The 18,514-nt window shown below is 44.3% G+C and overlaps 1 protein-coding gene across 3 annotated transcripts in view; it reads left to right on the top strand.

The window, feature by feature from the left end:
• The window catches only part of FARS2 (phenylalanyl-tRNA synthetase 2, mitochondrial), a 590,825-nt gene that overhangs the window by 408,863 nt on the left and 163,448 nt on the right, over positions 1 to 18,514 (top strand). For all 3 annotated transcript variants that reach the window (XM_036347892.1, XM_036347895.1, XM_036347894.1), the window contains one exon: positions 16,430 to 16,581. In XM_036347892.1, coding sequence (XP_036203785.1) covers positions 16,430 to 16,581 — 152 coding nt within the window. The remainder of the gene's footprint in view (positions 1 to 16,429; positions 16,582 to 18,514) is intronic.

Genomic DNA, 18,514 nt, shown 5'->3' with positions numbered 1-18,514 from the left:
GTAAGTGTTAATAATATAATCACGATAAAGCACATGTCCATGGGGAAGGAGTGCCCAGAGGAGAAGCAAAACAATCTCCTAAACTTGGCCATGGTTAAAAGCTGACTGAAAGTCCCCTTGACAATTTCAGATCTCTGTGGAGAACACGTTGAGGAAGCTCACTCGCCTTGTTAGAGTGACACCCCCCCCTCCCCGAAAAATGTACTAGTATATTTATATGAATGGATGAAATCGCTTTGCCTAAAAGAAGGAAGACAGAGACTGACTTAATACTTGACTAATGCTGAAAACCTGCATTGTGGAGGATGAGACTGTGCTCCTGCCTCAGTAACATCAAAAAAGAGAAGAGCATTTAAGTTAAGAGGAAGATTTGATTTAGAAACAAACTTCATTGGAATAAAAGTACTATTGCACTAGGTTGTGTTACCAGCTGACAGTGTAAGATTATTTTCCTTCAGAATATTTATGAATAGGTACGGGGCTGAAGAATTCTGATTTTGTAATGGAAGGATAAGAAGGGAGCCTTTGAGGCTTCTAACCTTAGAAGGTACATGGAAACATTTGTACTTTCAATATTGGGGGTGGGGGTGAGCCTGGAGCAAGAGGCCAGTTAGGATGGAATAATAGTTAAACCAAAATCTCACATTTTAGACATCCCTATCCCTACCCCTCCCCATAGTCACTTTGGCAAGTTTATGATTTATAATTGGGTCATGGATAACTGTTAAAATTGTGTATTTATTGAACTGTTCAAGTCAGTGTTTTGGCTAGAAAATGATTATGTGCTTTATGAATGTTACATCATCTTCACTGCAGTTTGCTGAAGTAGGCAGTATTCATTCTATAGATGAGGAAACTGCGAGGGAAGTGACTGTACCTCAGGCATGTGAACATACCAGCCAAGGCCCAGGCCCAGGCCTGACTGGTTGGCTGGTAAAGATAGAATGAAACCCCTTGAGAGGCAGACAGTGTGTCACACAGACTAAGAAAGGAGAGTAGCCAAAGCTGCCAGCTCTCCATGGGCCTTCTCCCACTCACCAAAAAAGGACAACACTGAAACAAAAGGGGCTATGTTGGTTTCCCAGAGCTGTCATAACAAGGTACCACAGACGGGGGCTTCCACAGAATCTATTGTCTCAGTCCTGGAGGCTGGAAGTCCAGGATCATGGTGCCAGCAGGGTTGATTTATTCTGTGGAAGCATCTGGTGTGAGGAAGAATTGAGGTATCCTTCCTACCTTCTGCTGGTTTGCTGACAACCTTTGATCTTCCCTGTCTTAGAGAAGCATCCTCACCTGTATTTATCCCTGTGTGTATGTCTCTGTGTTCAAATTAACCCCTTTTTATAAGCCACCGATCCTATTGGATTAGGGCCCAGCGTAATGATGTCATTTTGACTTGATTGCCTCTGTGAGGACCTTCTCCAAGTAAGGTTAGGTTCTGAGTTATTGGGGCTAGTACTCCAACATATTAGTGTGTAACAGGGTAGACAGAACACCATTTAAACTGTAACAGATGGAGGTGTGGAACACCTTTGCTGAGGAGCCACTTCTCAGCTGTAGCTGAAAGGTCCTGTATCCTCTTCAGAATCTAGGGGATGATGAGAAACTGCATCATGGCAGCTGTCAGGAAGCACTTGCTCCTGAATCCTCCACACTCTCTTTGACTTGCACATACTCCTGAATCCTGCTCGCTGCACCAATTGTTGGAGTAAGTTTCTCCTTGACCCTGCTCGCTGCAGCAATTGTGGGAGTACTCACTCCTCCATCCTGCTCTACTACACTAACTGTTGGGTCCAAGTCCCTCTGCCAGGGGCTGGACCTCCTTGGATGCCGGGTATCGGATGGAGAAGACATAAGAAGTTGTAGGCGTATAAGAGAGTCTTTATTGTAGCCCAGGTGCTGCTAAGGAGCCATCAGACAAAGTAGTCTAGTCCTGTATAAAAGCGACCTCTGCTAACACAGTAGCAAATACAGGATCCATACTAGTAAAAATAGCCAGCACCAGCCGGTCTGTAACATACTTTAAACTAACTTAGACAAAAGAGGCTTCTTGCCAAATAGTGACCTCAGTCTTTTGGGTTATTGAAGGGCACGCCTGCACAGTGCATAGATTGCTGCTTCCTTGCTTTTGCACCTGCGTATAGCAGATTAGCCTTGAAAACTCTGATTAGGATTCCACGTTCAGAGTGGCCTTGAATACCCAGCATACACTGGCTGATTAGTGTTCCCACAGCAGCCTCCCAGGGAGCTGAGGAGGTGAGTGAGTGATGGCCTTTTAGCAGCTTCTCATAGGCCTCCCTTCTCTCCAGGAGGATCACAAGGCCTCCTGCCCAGGAGTGAGCTGTGGTTCAAGTCTTTGCCTGGGGCCTATGTGGATGGCGTGCAAGGTTGCCAGAGGGCCATGGTGGAGCCATTACTCCTGGTACAAACCCCCATTGCATCATTATCAGCATCACCACTAAGCAGGAACCCAGACCACACTACCAACCTGATTCTTGGGTTAGGAATACAAGCAGAGGAACTGCAAAAGACCAACCGAGGAGGGGTGATGAGTGAGAACATATTAGCAGTCATTTCCCAAATAAGGTGGGCCTACATACACATATTCCAGACCACGTGAATAACTCTTAAGCTTAGAGTGTCAACCAACCAAGTCAACAATCAGAGTCTGAATTCACTGGAGGTTAAAGCAAAATCACAAAGCATTCTTTTTAAAAAAAATGCCTAATGTCCTCAAAGATGTCAATGTAGGAATAATAACTATTTAAAAAAAGAAAGAATAGGCCCTAGCTGGTTTGGCTCAGTGGATAGAGCGTCGGCCTGTGGACTGAAGGGTCCCAAGTTTGATTCCAGTCAAGGGTACATACCTAGATTTCAGGCTTGATTCCCAGTAGGGGGCGTGCAGGAGGCAGCTGATCAATGATTCTCATCATTGATGTTTCTCGCTCTCCCTCTCCCTCTCCCTTCCTCTCTGAAATCAGCTAAAAAATATTTTTTTTTAAAAAAAGGAAGAATAGGAAATTCTGAATAAGGGGCAAAAATAGGCAAGAATGAAACATAAGTAGATATTTTAAAAAATTATATCAGAAATGAGTAATAGATTTATTTGAAATGAAGAAGAAAATAAACAGATAAGACTAGACTCAGTTGAAGGGATAATAGTAAATAAGAAGCTGTTACTGAAGAATTCACCCAGGATACAGCACAAATGCATACAGATTAAAAACCTAAAATAGATCAGTTAAGAAAAATAAAAGCTAGATCAAGAAGCTCTGCAATGTGTAAGTATTATTGCAGTTTGAGAAGACAATGAAAGGAATGGGCAGAGAAGTAATGGCTGGAATTTTTCTGAATTGGAGCCAGATGTGAACCCTCAGATTGAAAGCACACTGGGTCCTGAGTAGAAGAAAGAAGGATCAATGCAAGCTCGGCCTAATCAGAATCAGTGCATAGCCTGGAGGATAAAAATAACACTCTTTCAAACTGTCAGGAGGAAAAGACAGGTTCCCTGGGAAGAAAGAGCACTGACTGACAGCAGACTTGTCATCATTACTAATAAGTGCGGAAAAATATTTTTAAAGTGCTGAGGGGAGACAACTATAAACCTACAGTTTTGGTGTCCTGCCAAATTATTTAAGCGTGAGGGTTTCAGACATATAAATACTGAGAGAGGTTTGCCTCCCACATACTTTCACTGAAGAAAAACTATTCAAGGATATTTATCTGCAAGAACAAAAGTGAGAAAGAAGGAAGGCTGTGTCAGAAACTGTGAAAGGTCTAAGATTTTACCATACTTGCAAGTTAAGGTAGCCTGCTACAGATACATGGGTGTGGCAGAATGACATGAGACGCCTGGGCCAGAGACAAAGAACTTGATTACTCACAGCACAGAGGCAGCATGCATTTCCTGGGGGTGATGCGGGGTAGCCTGGGTGATTCGGAGTAGCTGGGGCTCCCACACTGGGCTTGGAATACAGCTGAAAGCCCTGGAGTTTAGGAACCTTCAATCTTTTCTTTGTTTGATTGTATTTGTATGCTTGCTTTCCTTCCAGTCTTTTAAAGAGCTTGTTAGAAAATCCACACAATCTTTTCCCCTGAGGAAGACTTATTAAAGAGGCGGGATAACAGCCCAGTCAGCATGCCTCAGTGGTTGGAAATTGACCTATGAACCAGGAGGTCACAGTTCCATTCCCTATCCAGGCACATAACTGGATTGTAGGCTAGATCCCCAATAGGGGGCGTGCAGGAGGCAGCCGGTCAATGAGTCTCTGTCATCAGTGATGTTTCTATCTCTCTCTCCCTCCCCCTTCCTCCCTGAAAGCAATAAAAATATATTTAAAAAAACAAGCAATTTTTAACTTAATATTAACTGTTGCTTTAAATAACATTATTTTGTTGTGCTTCTTAAAAGTTAAAACTCTAGTAGTTGGGGAGAGGAGCTGTTAAAAGAAACTAAGGCTCCTGCCTTATTTAAGAGCTGAATAGAGACCCTAAATGAATTTAGGCTTTAGAACAATTTATTAAAGGGTGTGTGTGTGTGTGTGTGTGTGTGTGTGTGTGTAAAAATTCAACTTACAGCTTTTTAAACTGAAGAGGGAGCCTGGCCTGTGTGGCTCAGTGGTTGAGCATTAACCTTTGAACCAGGAGGTTGTGGTTTGATCCCCAGTAGAGGGCATGCAGGGGGCAGCCGATCCATGATTCTCTCTCATCATTGATGTTTCTATCTCTCTCTCCCTCTCCCTTCATCTCTGAAATCAATAAAAATATATTTTTTAAAAAGAAAAACTGAAGAAGGAAAATTTTAAAATATTGATCAATCCAATAGGATGAGAGAAAGAAAATTTATGGAAAGACTGAACTTGTGGGATATATCTAAAGAGGTATATAGAGGAACTTTTATAGTCTTAAATGCTTTTTTTAAATTATTTTTTAAGAAGACCCCAAATACATGACATTCTTTTACCTAAATAATCTGGAGAAAGAACAGAATAAAACCAATTAAATAAGATACTGTTAGGTAAATGGAATCTGGCACTTCAACTGCCAACTTTCTCACCTGCATGTCTGGAGATGCAGGTCTGAAGGGATGTGTGAGCCTTTTAAAGGGAAGGAGGGGAAGACCACAAGGAGAGTAAAGGGGCATGGGAGTAAAATTTAGTAAACAAAGCTATTTCCAAGAAAAGGAAAGGGGAATACAAACAACATCTTTGACAATCACATTTATGTGACCCAGATGACATGGAAAAATGCCAAATTTTCCTGGAAAATTGGGAAAATGTGGACACAGATCCCATAGCATGGTCAGTTCAACAAGATTTCCACATACTAGTATTTATTAGGCAGGCACTGTGCTACTGTTGGGCTGCCTTGACGAAGCAGACCTCAGTGCTGGTCCTAGAGGACATGATGGAGAAATGAACCCAAAAGGGGCACTGAGTATAGCTGTGGGGCTTGGGGTGGGCCTGAGGTCAGGGAAGCACATACCTCCATGATTGCCCTGACCCCCAACAGGGAAGAAAACAGTTCTTGGGTTGGAAGTGTCAATAATGGGAGGACAAAAGGAGGTAAGATGGGCAAACTGGAAAATGTTTGTAGATCCCTAGGATTAGCCCAACCTAATAAAATAAGGGTCTTATTCTGAGACCATTATAAGTAGTCCCAATGCAATAAATGTAAGGATAATGTGGGCAAGAGGAAAAAAATCATTTTTCTTCTACTAGGTCTCAGCTGTGGCTCTAGCAAAAGACAGATTAAGAGAAAAACAGATTTATTAACATGTGCAATACATGTATAACACAGAGGAGTACCCAGAGATGAGTAACTCAAACATCTGGCTAGAACTTGGGCTTAAATATAGCAACTTAGAAAAATAACAATACATTTTTAGAGAAGTGATACAACAAAGGAAAAGTAGCTTAAGCCTGTAGGGGTGGCAAAATTTGGAAAGGTAAATCTATAGGAAACTAATGGAGGATAACTAGTTAGTAAATTTGTCATATAGGTTCCTCTGGTGCAATCTCTGGGCTAATAAGAGTCTGAAGTTGTCTCTAATGATGAATTCCTTCCTAGTAGAGAGGGGAGTTGGGATCTTTGCAAATTTATGTCCTGCTCTTAGGCAAATAGGAGAGACCTGAGAGCTTTTTTTGTATCAGCTTCTTATTTGTCTTCAGCTCAAAATAATCCTTATCTCAAAGAAGCATATTTTTGGGTAGCATACTTTGCTACCCTCCAATAAAAAGGATGTTTACCATCAGTCTAAGTGAAAGGAATCCTATATAATAAAAGAGAAACATATAAATTGACCATCCCTGTGCTATGCTCACCAGCCAATCAGGGTGAATATGCAAATTAACCCGACAAAGATGGAGGGTTAATTTGCATACACAGGCGCCAGGCGGAGAGCAGAAGAGGGAGAGCCGGCAGCTTGGGGGGACGTGGCTCCCTTGGTCGCTCCCTCAGTTGCTCCCTTGGGGGAATGTGGCTCCCTTGGTCGCCCGGCGGAGAGCAGAGAAAGAGAGCAGAGTCTTGGGGGGCCGTGGCTCCCTCGGTCGCTCCCAGCGTGGGGAGCACCAGGAATTCTGGGAATAGTAGTTCTGATGGCAGCCCCAGGATCAGAAGCAGAAGCCCAGAGTGCGGGAAGCACCAGGAATGCTGGGAATTGTAGTTCTGGTGGCAGACGGATCTCCTAGACACCAGAACAGTGGTTCTCAACCTTCCTAATGCTGTGACCCTTTAATACAGTTCCTCATGTTGTGATGACCCCCAATTTCATTGTTACAAATTGAACATAATTAAAGCATAGTGATTAATCACAAAAATGATATGTAATTATATATATGTTTTTGGATGTTCTTAGGCGACCCCTGTGAAAGGGTTGTTCAACCCCCAAAGGGATCACAATGCACTGGTTGAGAACTGCTGCACTAGAGCAGAGTGAGCCTGGAGCAAGTTACTGTTGCGGTGGGGGATGGAGGGAAAGCAAAGGTGAGAGACATCAGTAAAATAAGAGTGTCTAGGAAAAATTAAAGGGAAGATATCCTAAAACTTCCAGGAAATCTCCACCAATGAAGCAAAGAAAAAAAAAGCCTCTATTATTCTGTGAGCAACAAACCAAACTGGGTTGGGGTCTCAGACAATTCGTTTATATGATTGCAAAGACAGACAGAAACTCCTGGATTGGAGAGGGCTCCCCTGAGGGCTCCCAGATTGGAAAGGGTGCAGGTCGGGCTGAGGGACCCCCCCATCCCTGGTGCACGAAGATTCGTGCACCAGGCCCCTAGTAAAGTATAAGTTGGGCTGACCTTACTTGCTGGGGTGTACCATCCATCTCTAACCCAGCCAACAGCTCTCGCATGCAGAAGTCACTCAGTGCTTTTGTTGCACAAATCATAGTTGAACTTGGACTCTTATATCTTAAAGATAGTTTAAATTTCTTTTATACTCTTCTTGAATACTTTTTCCTCCTTCTTCAGAGGTAATCATTGTTCCAAAGTCTAGTATATATAGCTTTCCCACATCTTTTTAATACACATGTATTATTGTTACCCTGTTTTTTAACTTCATGTAAATATACTTCATATATCTTAATATAACTCATGTTTTTTAATTTTAGCCAGTGATATATGTATCTCCATTTCATTCACTTTAAGTCTTATGTATTATGTGTATAACTATATGTGAAAAAGTAATTATTATGTGAGGTAGATTCTAATAATACTTCAGTTTTTCAGATAAAACTGAAAGCAGAAATTAAGCAGTTTGTCCAAGTCATATAGCTAGTAAGAAAGATTTAAATATAAGGTCACAAATGTTGCCTATTTTTTTCCAACTAATTTAGTTCATAGCTTTCCCTGTTTTTTGCCTTGGTTAAGATTTATAATGAGACAGAGCAGGATGAGAGTAGATATCCTTATCTTACTCTTGACTTTAATTGGAATGCTCCTAAAAATATTTAACATTAAATATGTTTGCAGTAGGTTTTTACTGAATACCTTGTTAGGCTAAGGATGTTGCCTCTTTATTTATAGTTTGCCAAAAATGTTTTATAATAAATATTACATTTATCAAATGCTTCCTGTCTATGAAAAATCACATGATTTTTTTTCCTTTATATTATATGTCAGTTAATAGATTATTTTGTTTTACGTCATTCTCATTATTTTAGAAAAACCTTACTTGGTCATTTTGTGATATTATATTGATACTAGAGGCCCAGTGCATGAAATTTGTGCACGCGGGTGTCTGACTGCCCATTTAGGCCTGATCCTGGTGGGATTGGGCCTAAACGGGCAGTCGGATATCCCTCTCACAATCCAGGACTGCTGGCAACCAACCACTCGCCTGCCTGATTGCCCCTAACCGCTTCTGCCTGCCAGCCTGATCACCCCCTAACCACTCCCCTGCCAGCCTGATCGACGCCTAACTGCTCCCCTGCCGGCCCAATTGACCCTAACTTCCCTCCCTTGCCAGCCCGGTCAGCCCCAACTGCCCTCCCCTACAGTCCTGGGCCCCTCCTAACTTCCCTCCCCTGTAGGCCTGGTCCCCACTATCCTCCCCTGCAGGCCTGGTCCTCCCTAACTGCCCTCCCCTGCTGGCCTGGTCACCTCCAACTGCCCTCCCCTGCTGGCCTGATTGCCCACAATTGCCCTCCCCTGCCAGCTGTCTTGTGGCAGCCATCTTTGACCACATGGGGGCGGTCATCTTTGACCACATTGGGGCGGCCATCTTGTGTGTTGGAATGATGGTCAATTTGCATATTACCTCTTCATTAGATAGGATGCTATTGAATTGTGTTTGCTGAAGTTACATTTAGGATTTTTCATGTAGGTTGAAAGGTGAAATTGGTCTACAATTTTTTTTAATGAATTACACTATGCTTGTTGAGCTTTGGCTTAAAGTTTCTAGTAGCCTCATAAAATTAGCTGTGTTTTCTCCCATTTCTGTTTTCATGAAACAGTTTATGTACTAAAGCAGCTACCTTCACCTTAAATATTTGATAAAAAAAAATACTATGAATATCTGAATCAAACACTTGTAAGATTTGACTAATAGTTCACTTTGGTACAGAGTTCCTAGTTTAAATTTTCTTCCTTAGGTAAAAATTATATTTTTGAATCCAAGTTATCACATTTATTGTTAATAAAATAGTTTATGATATTCACTTATGGCTTTGAAAGTCTCTACTATATCAGTAATTTTACCCCCTTTTCAAATCTTTAAAAATAAACAAGAATTATAGAAGGAATCTCAAAAGAACTAATAAGTAGGGGTTTATTTGAAAAAACTATAATAATTCTGGGAAAAATAAGAAGGCAGTGAGAAAAGGGGGAGACCAAATATGAGATGGATGGACTCCACACAAGAGCCATAGGCTGAGTTTACAGGAGCTCGACAGGACATGGTGGACCTCACTCATTCATGGGGTCACCAGGGGTCAGAGCCGACTCAACAGTATGTAACACATGATAAAATAGACATGCCTCTCATTCAGAACGTAAATGAGAAAACACAATCAATATTAAATGCTATTTAATGTCTGTGAAAGGATTTCAATCTAAAATGGAACTCGAGAATGTGAAATGGAAACTCTTATGTGTGTGCCCTCAGAACTTAAGAACTGAGAGACTGATTTCTGGTAAATGTCTGACACTTATCTTCTACCCATGAAAATCCACAAAGAATCTCTCCCATCCTCGAGTCAGTTAACTGACTGCTTGCACATTGGCTGGACTTCTCCTTCTTTGTACTTCTTGCCATAAATTCAGCCCACCCCAGACCTTCAGTGTACCTGCCTAGAGCTTGTTACAGCATGTGTTTCATGAATTACAGTCCTCTGCTATACCCAAAAAACTCAATTTCTGGTCATTTGAGCTTGCCTCAATTTACCTCTCTAATTAGGTTGACAGTTCCCTTCCAATTTTAAAATTCCTAATTCTATGACTGTGGAATATCAAGTCCCTACCAGGTTACTTTGCCTGTTCACCTATAGCAGCGGTTCTCAACCTGTGGGTCACGACCCCTTTGCAGTCGAACGACCCTTTCACAGGGGTCGCCTAAGACCATCCTGCATGTCAGATATTTACATTACGATTCATAACAGTAGCAACATTACAGTTATGAAGTAGCAACAAAAATAATTTTATGGTTGGGTCACAACATGAGGAATTGTATTTAAAGGGCCAGAAGGTTGAGAACCACTGACTTATAGCCTCTTTGTCATTCCACATGGTCACTCACCTCATCACAGCATGGCCGGGGATGGAGACATGCCTCCATCCCCTATTTACTTGATTTGTTCACTAGCTAGTCCAGTTAGAGAAGAAAAAACAGCTAATTTGATTCATTGTGATGTACCGTAGCTCCCATAAGGCAGCCCTATAATTCACTCTTACTCAATATCTACAGTGTCACAGGGACTATGCAAGATGATAGAGAGATTTGGAGATGGAAACAGATACAAATGCTACCCTCAAAATGGTATCATACTGGGAAGGCATACATTAAAGAAGTAACTACACAAACAATTGCAGTGATGAAAAGTACTATGAAAGAGAGGTATGGGGTGACATAACAAGGGACTAACAGGGTCTGATAAGGAGTGAATGTTGTAGCTGAAGACGAAAAGTAGGCCAGGGAAGTCAAGAAATGGTATGTGGAGTAAGTAGCTCAGTGTGTTCAAGAAACCAAATAAGCCAGCTGTTCTGACCCTGGAGAACAATAGAAAGAGGTAGAAACGTTTAAGAACTGAGGACTTTACCTAAGAGCAATGGGAAGCCAGCCACTGGATGGTTTGTAACACTACCTTTGGTTAAGCACCAGAAAGCCTACTGTGGGGCGCAGCCAGAGAGTTTTGGACAGGTTCAAGCCTTGGACTACTGAGAGGGCACAGTCCTCTCATTGCCACATGCAAGTCCCAGCTTGGAGGGCATGAGCCTTCCCAGCACAATTATAACCAACAGCTGTAGTTATAAGCTTGAGCCTGTGGTCCGAACAAGTGGCCCCACGTGCATGAGTGATAAGAGTTCAGGTGCATGTAGTTGAGTGGGGTTGAAACTCACGAGAATGCTGTAAACAACGTGATCACACCCCTACTTTGCCTCGTGGCATCTGCTATAAAATAAAGACACGGCTTGTGGGCGCTGGTGCTGTCCATCAGAGGGGCAGCGTCCCACTGAGTCCCAGCTTTCATTCTCATGTCTGTCTTTTCTAAGCCTTTCACCACCCTCACTCAGGGTCACTGAACCAGGCTGAGCTGGCATGGCACATAAGGCGCCCTGGGGCTGAGTATACCATGGCCGTGCCGGCTCCTCACACCTACATTTCAGTAACCATAGATCTGTAGTTATCTTCTTTATTTTCAAAATAAAATTGTATTGTCCCCTTCAAAAAAGCAAGAGTCACTAGTAGAGTAGGTACCCCACATCTGACACATATTAATTAGTATAATGATTGATTCTTTTAGTTAGATCATTACTTTAAACTTGTTATACTCTGTTAGCTTGAACTAGGTTTGCAATACAATAGCCTGGGGTTTTCTCCTTGGTTTTTAAAACTGTAATATATATTTTTAATGTTTTGGGGGTATACATTCTGGCTGTGTGCTGACTACTGTCCATGGGTTGGGGCGCAGATGCTCCCATTTCTTTTATCTTGTCTCATGTTAGAGCTCAACAAATGTGGTACCTCAGTTTGATTAGTTGAAGAGTAGATTTCATGCTAATCTTGGCAATCCCAGACTTTTAACTAATCTTTCTAAATGTCTTTATTAAGTGGGAAAAGGGTGTTGTCAAAGGAAAAGCAATTGTGTAATCATCAAATTCCCATCATCTCCAGTGGGGATTAACCTGTGGATTCTTATCACAGCATCTTGACTTTAGTAGAGAAAACATGGATTTTTTCAGGAGCTCTGTTATTTTGTCAGGAGCCGCTAAATGGTAGTTTAATTATGTTCATGGGAATGTATATTCTAAACTGATGCATTTGTTAGACAACTTTATTGCTGTTTCAAGTTGAATAATCATTTATGGTTGAGTATTTGGTTTTTCAGAGGTTTTGCCAATTTAAAAATTTTATACATTTTCTGATCAGTGATTCAACAAACTGTTTATAATGATACTAGAGGTCCGGTGCACGGGATTCATGCACTGGTCAGGGACGTGGCCTGCAGGGATCATCCTGGTCTGCCAAGCAGCTGTGGACTTGCCCTCTGAGCGGCTGCTCCCTGGTTTGGCATCTTCCGTGGAGCTGGAGCACTCACCTCTCCAGGGGACCCAGTCAGGGCCGGGCCCAGGGACAATAGCACTGACGGGCAGCAGAGTAGGCCTCAGTCCTGTGGCGGCCATGAACCCGCCTCCCAGCCTCCGGGGTCAGCTCTGTGAGCCCGGCAGCAGCGGCGCTGTGTGGCCTGCAGGCGCCTGGAGGAGGCAGCAGGGAGCAAGGAGGAGGAGCCTGGGGTGAGGAGGCAACGATCAGCGCTCCCCCTGTGGTAGCTCACTGACCACCAGGGGGCAGCTCCTGCATTGAGCGTCTGCCCCCTGGTGGTCAATGCGCATAATAGTAACTGGTTGACCAGTCGTTCTGGTCATTCCACCATTCAGTTGCTGGGCTTTTATTATATAGGATCAGGCTTGGTATAAATCAATTTGTAAATTTGCCCTTCTAACAAATTTATAGTTTTATCAGATTTCCTTAGGACTTCATAATTATGTAATGAAACATTCAATAAAACATTTTTATAACTTACAGACCTAAAGTATATATATTCCATGTAAACAAATGCAGTAATTTCTAAAAGTATTTAATTTTAAATGTCTATATATATGTGTGTGTGTGTGTGTATATATATATATATATATATATATATATCCCCTATCTAATAAAAGAGAAACATGGTAATTAGCGTACAACTGCTACCCTTCCCATTGGCTAATCAGGGCGATATGCAAATTAACTGCCGGCCAAGATGGCGGCCGGCAGCCAGGCAGCTTGAAACTAACATGAGGCTTGCTTGCTTCAGTGATGGAGGAAACCAACGTTCCCCGCCTGCTGCTGCTGGCCTCTGAGCTGCAACTCTAAGCAACTATGTTACAAATATAGAAGCTAAACAAAACCCCAGAAACCTGCTTTAGTCGCTGGGCTTCAGCCAGCAGGATCGCAACATTGTTTCAAATACAGAAGGTAAACAAAGGCCATAAACCTGCTTTCAGCAGCAGAGGCCTAAGAGCTGGAGCCAAGCCTCAAAGCTAAAGCTGGCCCAGAATAAAAAAAAAAAAAGGAGCGGTTGGGAGCTTCCGTCACCCGCCAGCCTGAAAACAGCCCTCAGCCCCTCACCCAGACTGGCCAGGCACCCCAGTGGGGACCCCCACCCTGAAGGGTGTGTGACCAGCTCCAAACAGCCATCATCACCTCATCCAGGCTGGCCAGGCACCCCAGTGGGGACCCCCACCCTGATCCAGGACACCCTTCAGGGCAAACCAGCTGGCCCCCACCCGTGCACCAGGCCTCTATATAGTAAAAGGGTAATATGCCTTCCAGCACCGGGATCAGCGTGACAGGGGGCAGTACCCAAACCCCCTGATCGCCCTGCGGCTCTGTGTGTGACAGGCTGCGGTGCCCCAACCCCCGCCCCCCCCCCCCTCACGGGCCCTGCTCTTTGTGTGACGGGGTAGAGCCATAACCTCCCCATCAGCCCTGCCCTGAGTGTGACAGGGTGCGGTGCCCCAACCCCCTCATCCGCCCTGCTCTGTGTGTGACAGGGGGCGGTGCCCCAACTCCCCTATCGGCTCTACTCTGTGAGTGACGGGGGGAGCTCCCAAACCCCCTGATCGGCCCTGCTCTGTGCATGACAGGGGGGAGCTCCCAACCCCCTAATGGGCCCTGCTCTGTGCATGACAGGGGGGAGCTCCCCAACCCCCTGATCGACCCTGCTCTGTGCGTGACAGGGTACAGAGCCCCAACCCCCCTGATGGGCCCTGCTCTGTGAGTGACGGGGGTGGCTCCGCAACCTGCCCATGGACCCTGCCTTGAGTGTGACGGGGCGGTGCCCCAACCCCCCAATCAGCCCTACCCTGAGCGTGACTGAGGGTGGCATCACAACCTCCCAATCCGCCCTGCTCTGTGCATGACGGGCGGCGCCCCAACTCCCCAATCAGCCCTGCTCTGAGCCCGACCAGGGGCTGCACCTAGGGATTGGGCCTGCCCTCTGCCACCCGGGAGCAGGCCTAAGCCAGCAGGTCGTTATCTCCCAAGGGGTCCCAGACTGTGAGAGGACACAGGCCAGGCTGAGGGACCCCCCTTTCCCCCTGAGTGCACAAATTTTTGTGCACTGGGCCTCTAGTCTACACTAATAAAAGAGAAAAATGGTAATTGGCGTATGACTCTACCCTTTTCATTGGCTAATCAGGGCTATATGCAAATTAACTGCCAACTAAGATTGGCAGTTAACTGCCAACAAGATGGCGGTTAATTTGCATATGTAGGCACAATGCAGGGAAGCGAAAGGGAAAGCAGGAAGTAGGGACGGAGCCAGCGATGGGAGCTGGGCACGGTCGAAGCTGGCAGTCCCGGGAGCTAGGGGTCCCTTGCCTGGGCCTAAAGCGAAGCCCACGATCGCGGGGCCGCTGCAGCTGCGGGTCCCCGCTGCCCAGGCCGGACGCCTAGGCCAGAGGCGATAGGCCTGGGCAGGGGCGGAGCCGCGGGGAGCTGGGGGTCCCCTGCCCAGGCCTGACACCTCTGCCAGATGCCTCAGGCCTGGTCAAGGGGCCAATCCGGTGATTGGTGATCGGAGGGTGATGAGGGTCAACTCCTCTGGCTGAGGCATCAGGCCTGGGTGGGGGGCGGAGCTGGGGATTGGGGGGATATGATGGTCCCCTTGCCCAGGCCTGAAGCCTGGGTCAGAGGCGTCAGGCTTGGGCGGGGGGTGGAGCAAGCGATCAGAGGGAGATGGGGGTCCCCTGCCCAGGCATGATTCCTGGCCCAGAGGCCTCAGGCCTGGGCGAGGGCCAGAGCCAGTGATCGGGGGGAGATGGGGGTCCCCTCTCCAAGCCTGACACCTCTGGCGGAGGCGTCAGGCCTGGGCAAGGGGCCGATCAGGCGATCGGAGTGTGATGGGGGTCTACGCCTCTGGCCAAGGCATCAGGCCTGGGCAAGGGGCAGAGCCAGCAATCGGAGGGGTCTGGGGGTCCCCTGCCCAGGCCTGATGCCTGGGCCAGAGGCATCAGGCCTGGGCTGGGGGCAGAACCAGTGATGGGGGGAAATGAGGGTCCTCATCGGCAAGGGGCCGATCCTGCGATTGGAGGGTGATGGGGGTCAACGCCTGAGGGCTCCCAGTATGTGAGAGGGGGCAGGCTGGGCTGAGGGACACTCCCCCCCCCCCACACACACACACCCAGTGCACGAATTTCGTGCACCAGGCCCCTGGTATATATATAAAACCCTAAGCGACTGGTCGACCGTTTGACCAGTAGCTATGATGTGCACTGACCACCAGGGGGCAGATGCTCCACGCAGGAGCTGTCACCTGGTGGTCAGTGTGCTCCCACAGCAGGAGCACTGCTCAGCTGACCAACAGGCACCAGATGACGGGCTCACGGTTGGTGAGCGCAGCTGTGACGGTGCTACTGAGCGGCTGCGACGGCAGGCTCAGACTCTTCCCTGGCCGCCTGCCACTTTGCACACTACTACATCTCTCGGGGGATGTCAGACTGTCGGTTTCCAAAATGGGCGGTCTGACATCCCCTGAGGGGCCCCATATTGCGAGAGGGCGCAGGCCAGGTGAGGGACCCCACCAGTGCACGACTCTGTGCACTGGGCCTCTAGTCCAATATAATGATGAACTAATGAACCCTAAGAAACTGGAAAAAGTGGGGAAAATGAAGGAAATGGCTACATTGTGTTTATTACATCCTTAGAGGCATAATTTGTAAAATAACTCCCTAAATAACTACTTATAAGTTCGTTTCTTTATTTCAATAATTAGAAATATTAACAAAAATGATACTACTACTTGAAATACCGATTTTGACAAGCCCTTATTTCCCATTAAAATGGCTTCCTGAAAGTGTCACAAGAAGTTAATGAATCGCTTGTTAATTAAATTTGAACTTTTCTTCTCTGATATTCAAATGAAAAAAAACTGAAATATAATAAATTCAAAATGCTTCATACTAAATTGAACACTGATAGTGATATAAATGTTATAAATGGTGATGTTACACATGAATGTGGTAAGAATCTATAGGATTCACAATGGAATTTGCTAATTTTGAATATGGGCTTATCTTTTAAGTTTATTTTGTTCCTGAAAATTCAAGTGCTGAAATAATGTTTTATGAGCATTTTTTAATTAGCCAAGTGTAACTTTCCATGGAAAATTTAAACATTCCCATCCAACTAACAACTCAATCTATCTTTTCTTCTCTTATTTTGTTAGCCTCTTAGCAAATATCCTGCTGTGATAAATGACATTTCATTCTGGTTGCCCTCGGAGAATTACACAGAAAATGATTTCTATGACTTAGTACGAACAATTGGAGGAGATTTGGTGGAAAAAGTTGATCTTATAGACAAGTTTGAACATCCAAAGTAAGTAAAAACTTTCTGATTTTATCCTTTGTTCTCTCTATGTGACAAGTGGTATGTGGAAACATATAATAACATTTTGCTGAAATCCAGTGCATGCTAGACAAAATATATTCTGAATTTATAGTGAACACATGGCTTCTCAGAAAAGCCTTTCATATCAGTCCTTCCTGAAAACCTTTCTGAAATGCGTTTTTTAATCTTTCCTGCCCTGGTTAAAAAAAGTATATGAAACCGGATGTTTTAAAGATCTTGGAGTTTTTCAGTATTGCTTTTGGAAGTGATTCTGTAGCATATCACATCCCAGGAACAGAGGATAAGGCCCAAAAAAGAGTTTGTGGAGAAAAAGTGTTTTTTTAATCTCTAGGTGAATATTTATTAACCATATACCTCAAGCCAAAATCTGTATCAGGTCGTAAGATAAAATGTAGTAACTTTATCAGGACTTATTTCGGTGTTGACCCGTCCTCCCTGATATGTATATATTTGTCCCTCACTAATCGAGTTTAACTCTGCTTTGGTCTTAGAACTGTTTTTCCTGAATTCTCTCTCAGGGTTTGTATTGGTCCATTGGTCTGTTCTTGAGGGACTCCAGGGATGCCTGAGGAGGCTGTCCTAAGTCTGATTTCTCTACCTTTCATTTTCTCTCTAATGTGTTAGAACTCTGTGTTTTCAGTGTTTTCCACTTCATTTTGAATGCTTTCCTCCTTGTGTCTTCTCTCTGTGTTTCCTTGCACACATTGTATTTCCATCTGCAGTTACTCTGCTTTCCCCCTTTTCTGAGTTCTGCAAGCTCATATTTCAGTTTATGTTTTCTTACTATCTTTTCTGAGTTATTTCTGCTTTGTGATTTTCCTTCATAGAGAAATTGCTTCATTTGGTTTTTAAAATTCATTGTAATATATTTGGCTAGAAACTTCATTTGATTTGTTGGCAGCATTTTTCTATGATTCCCCTGTCATTCTCCTTATTCTTTTAACTATTTTAATTGCTATGTCAGTTGTATGCCTATGATTGCCTTTTTGTCACACATATTTGACTATATTGGATTTTCTGAACCAGCTACTGACATAAGCCTGGGGGTTGAGGTTCAAGAGTTGACTCGGCAGGGAAGGGCTAGTAGTCATTCAGGCTACATGTCTTCACAACCATAGGCTTTCTTTGTCTCCACCTCCATGAAACCAACTCTTTCTTTAAATATGGCGCATCCATCTCTGAGTCTTTTAGTAGGTCTGCCTCCCACCCCAAGTCTACCCTAGTTACAAACAGAAGATCCACCTTTGCTAACTCCAGTTTCAATACTTATTGGTGATATAGACTTTGCACTTCAGATTATAACACTTAGCGCTGAGAAATGTATTTTTGCTGGTGTTTGGGAATATGTGTTCAAAGACATGGCACTGTGTGCTTCTGCTCTTTGCTTCCTCCCATTTAGCTTCTACTTGATTTTGGCTATTTTTGGCAGCCTTTAAATATATTTTGGAGCTTGCAGATGATATCTGTCTCCTAACTGTACAGACAATAGAATGGATGTACAGGGTAGCCTGGGCCCCTGACATGACAGATACCGTTCAGCCCTGTACTTTTATGTGAGAAAGAAGTTTCTATGGGTTAACATGTTGATATCGAAAGTCTGGATATTACTTTTGAAGAGGAGCAAATATATGGGAATAAGACTTACTGCAAAGTATCAACTGATATGCCAAAAGCACATGACTCACCATTGTTTTTCATTCTTATTTAATACACAGATAACTTCTGGAATCAAGGATTCAGAATTCATTCTCTTTTTTTTCTTTCTTTTTTTTAAATATATTTTATTGATTTTTTACAGAGAGGAAGGGAGAGAGATAGAGAGCTAGAAACATCGATGAGAGAGGAACATCGATCAGCTGCCTCCTGCACACCCCCTACTGGGGACCTGCCCGAAACCAAG

This window comes from Myotis myotis, unplaced genomic scaffold, assembly GCF_014108235.1.
Source record: "Myotis myotis isolate mMyoMyo1 unplaced genomic scaffold, mMyoMyo1.p scaffold_m19_p_2, whole genome shotgun sequence".
In the NCBI taxonomy this organism is placed as follows: domain Eukaryota; kingdom Metazoa; phylum Chordata; class Mammalia; order Chiroptera; family Vespertilionidae; genus Myotis; species Myotis myotis.
Note: the sequence above shows the minus strand (reverse complement) of the source record. Positions and strands in the feature narration are given on the sequence as shown.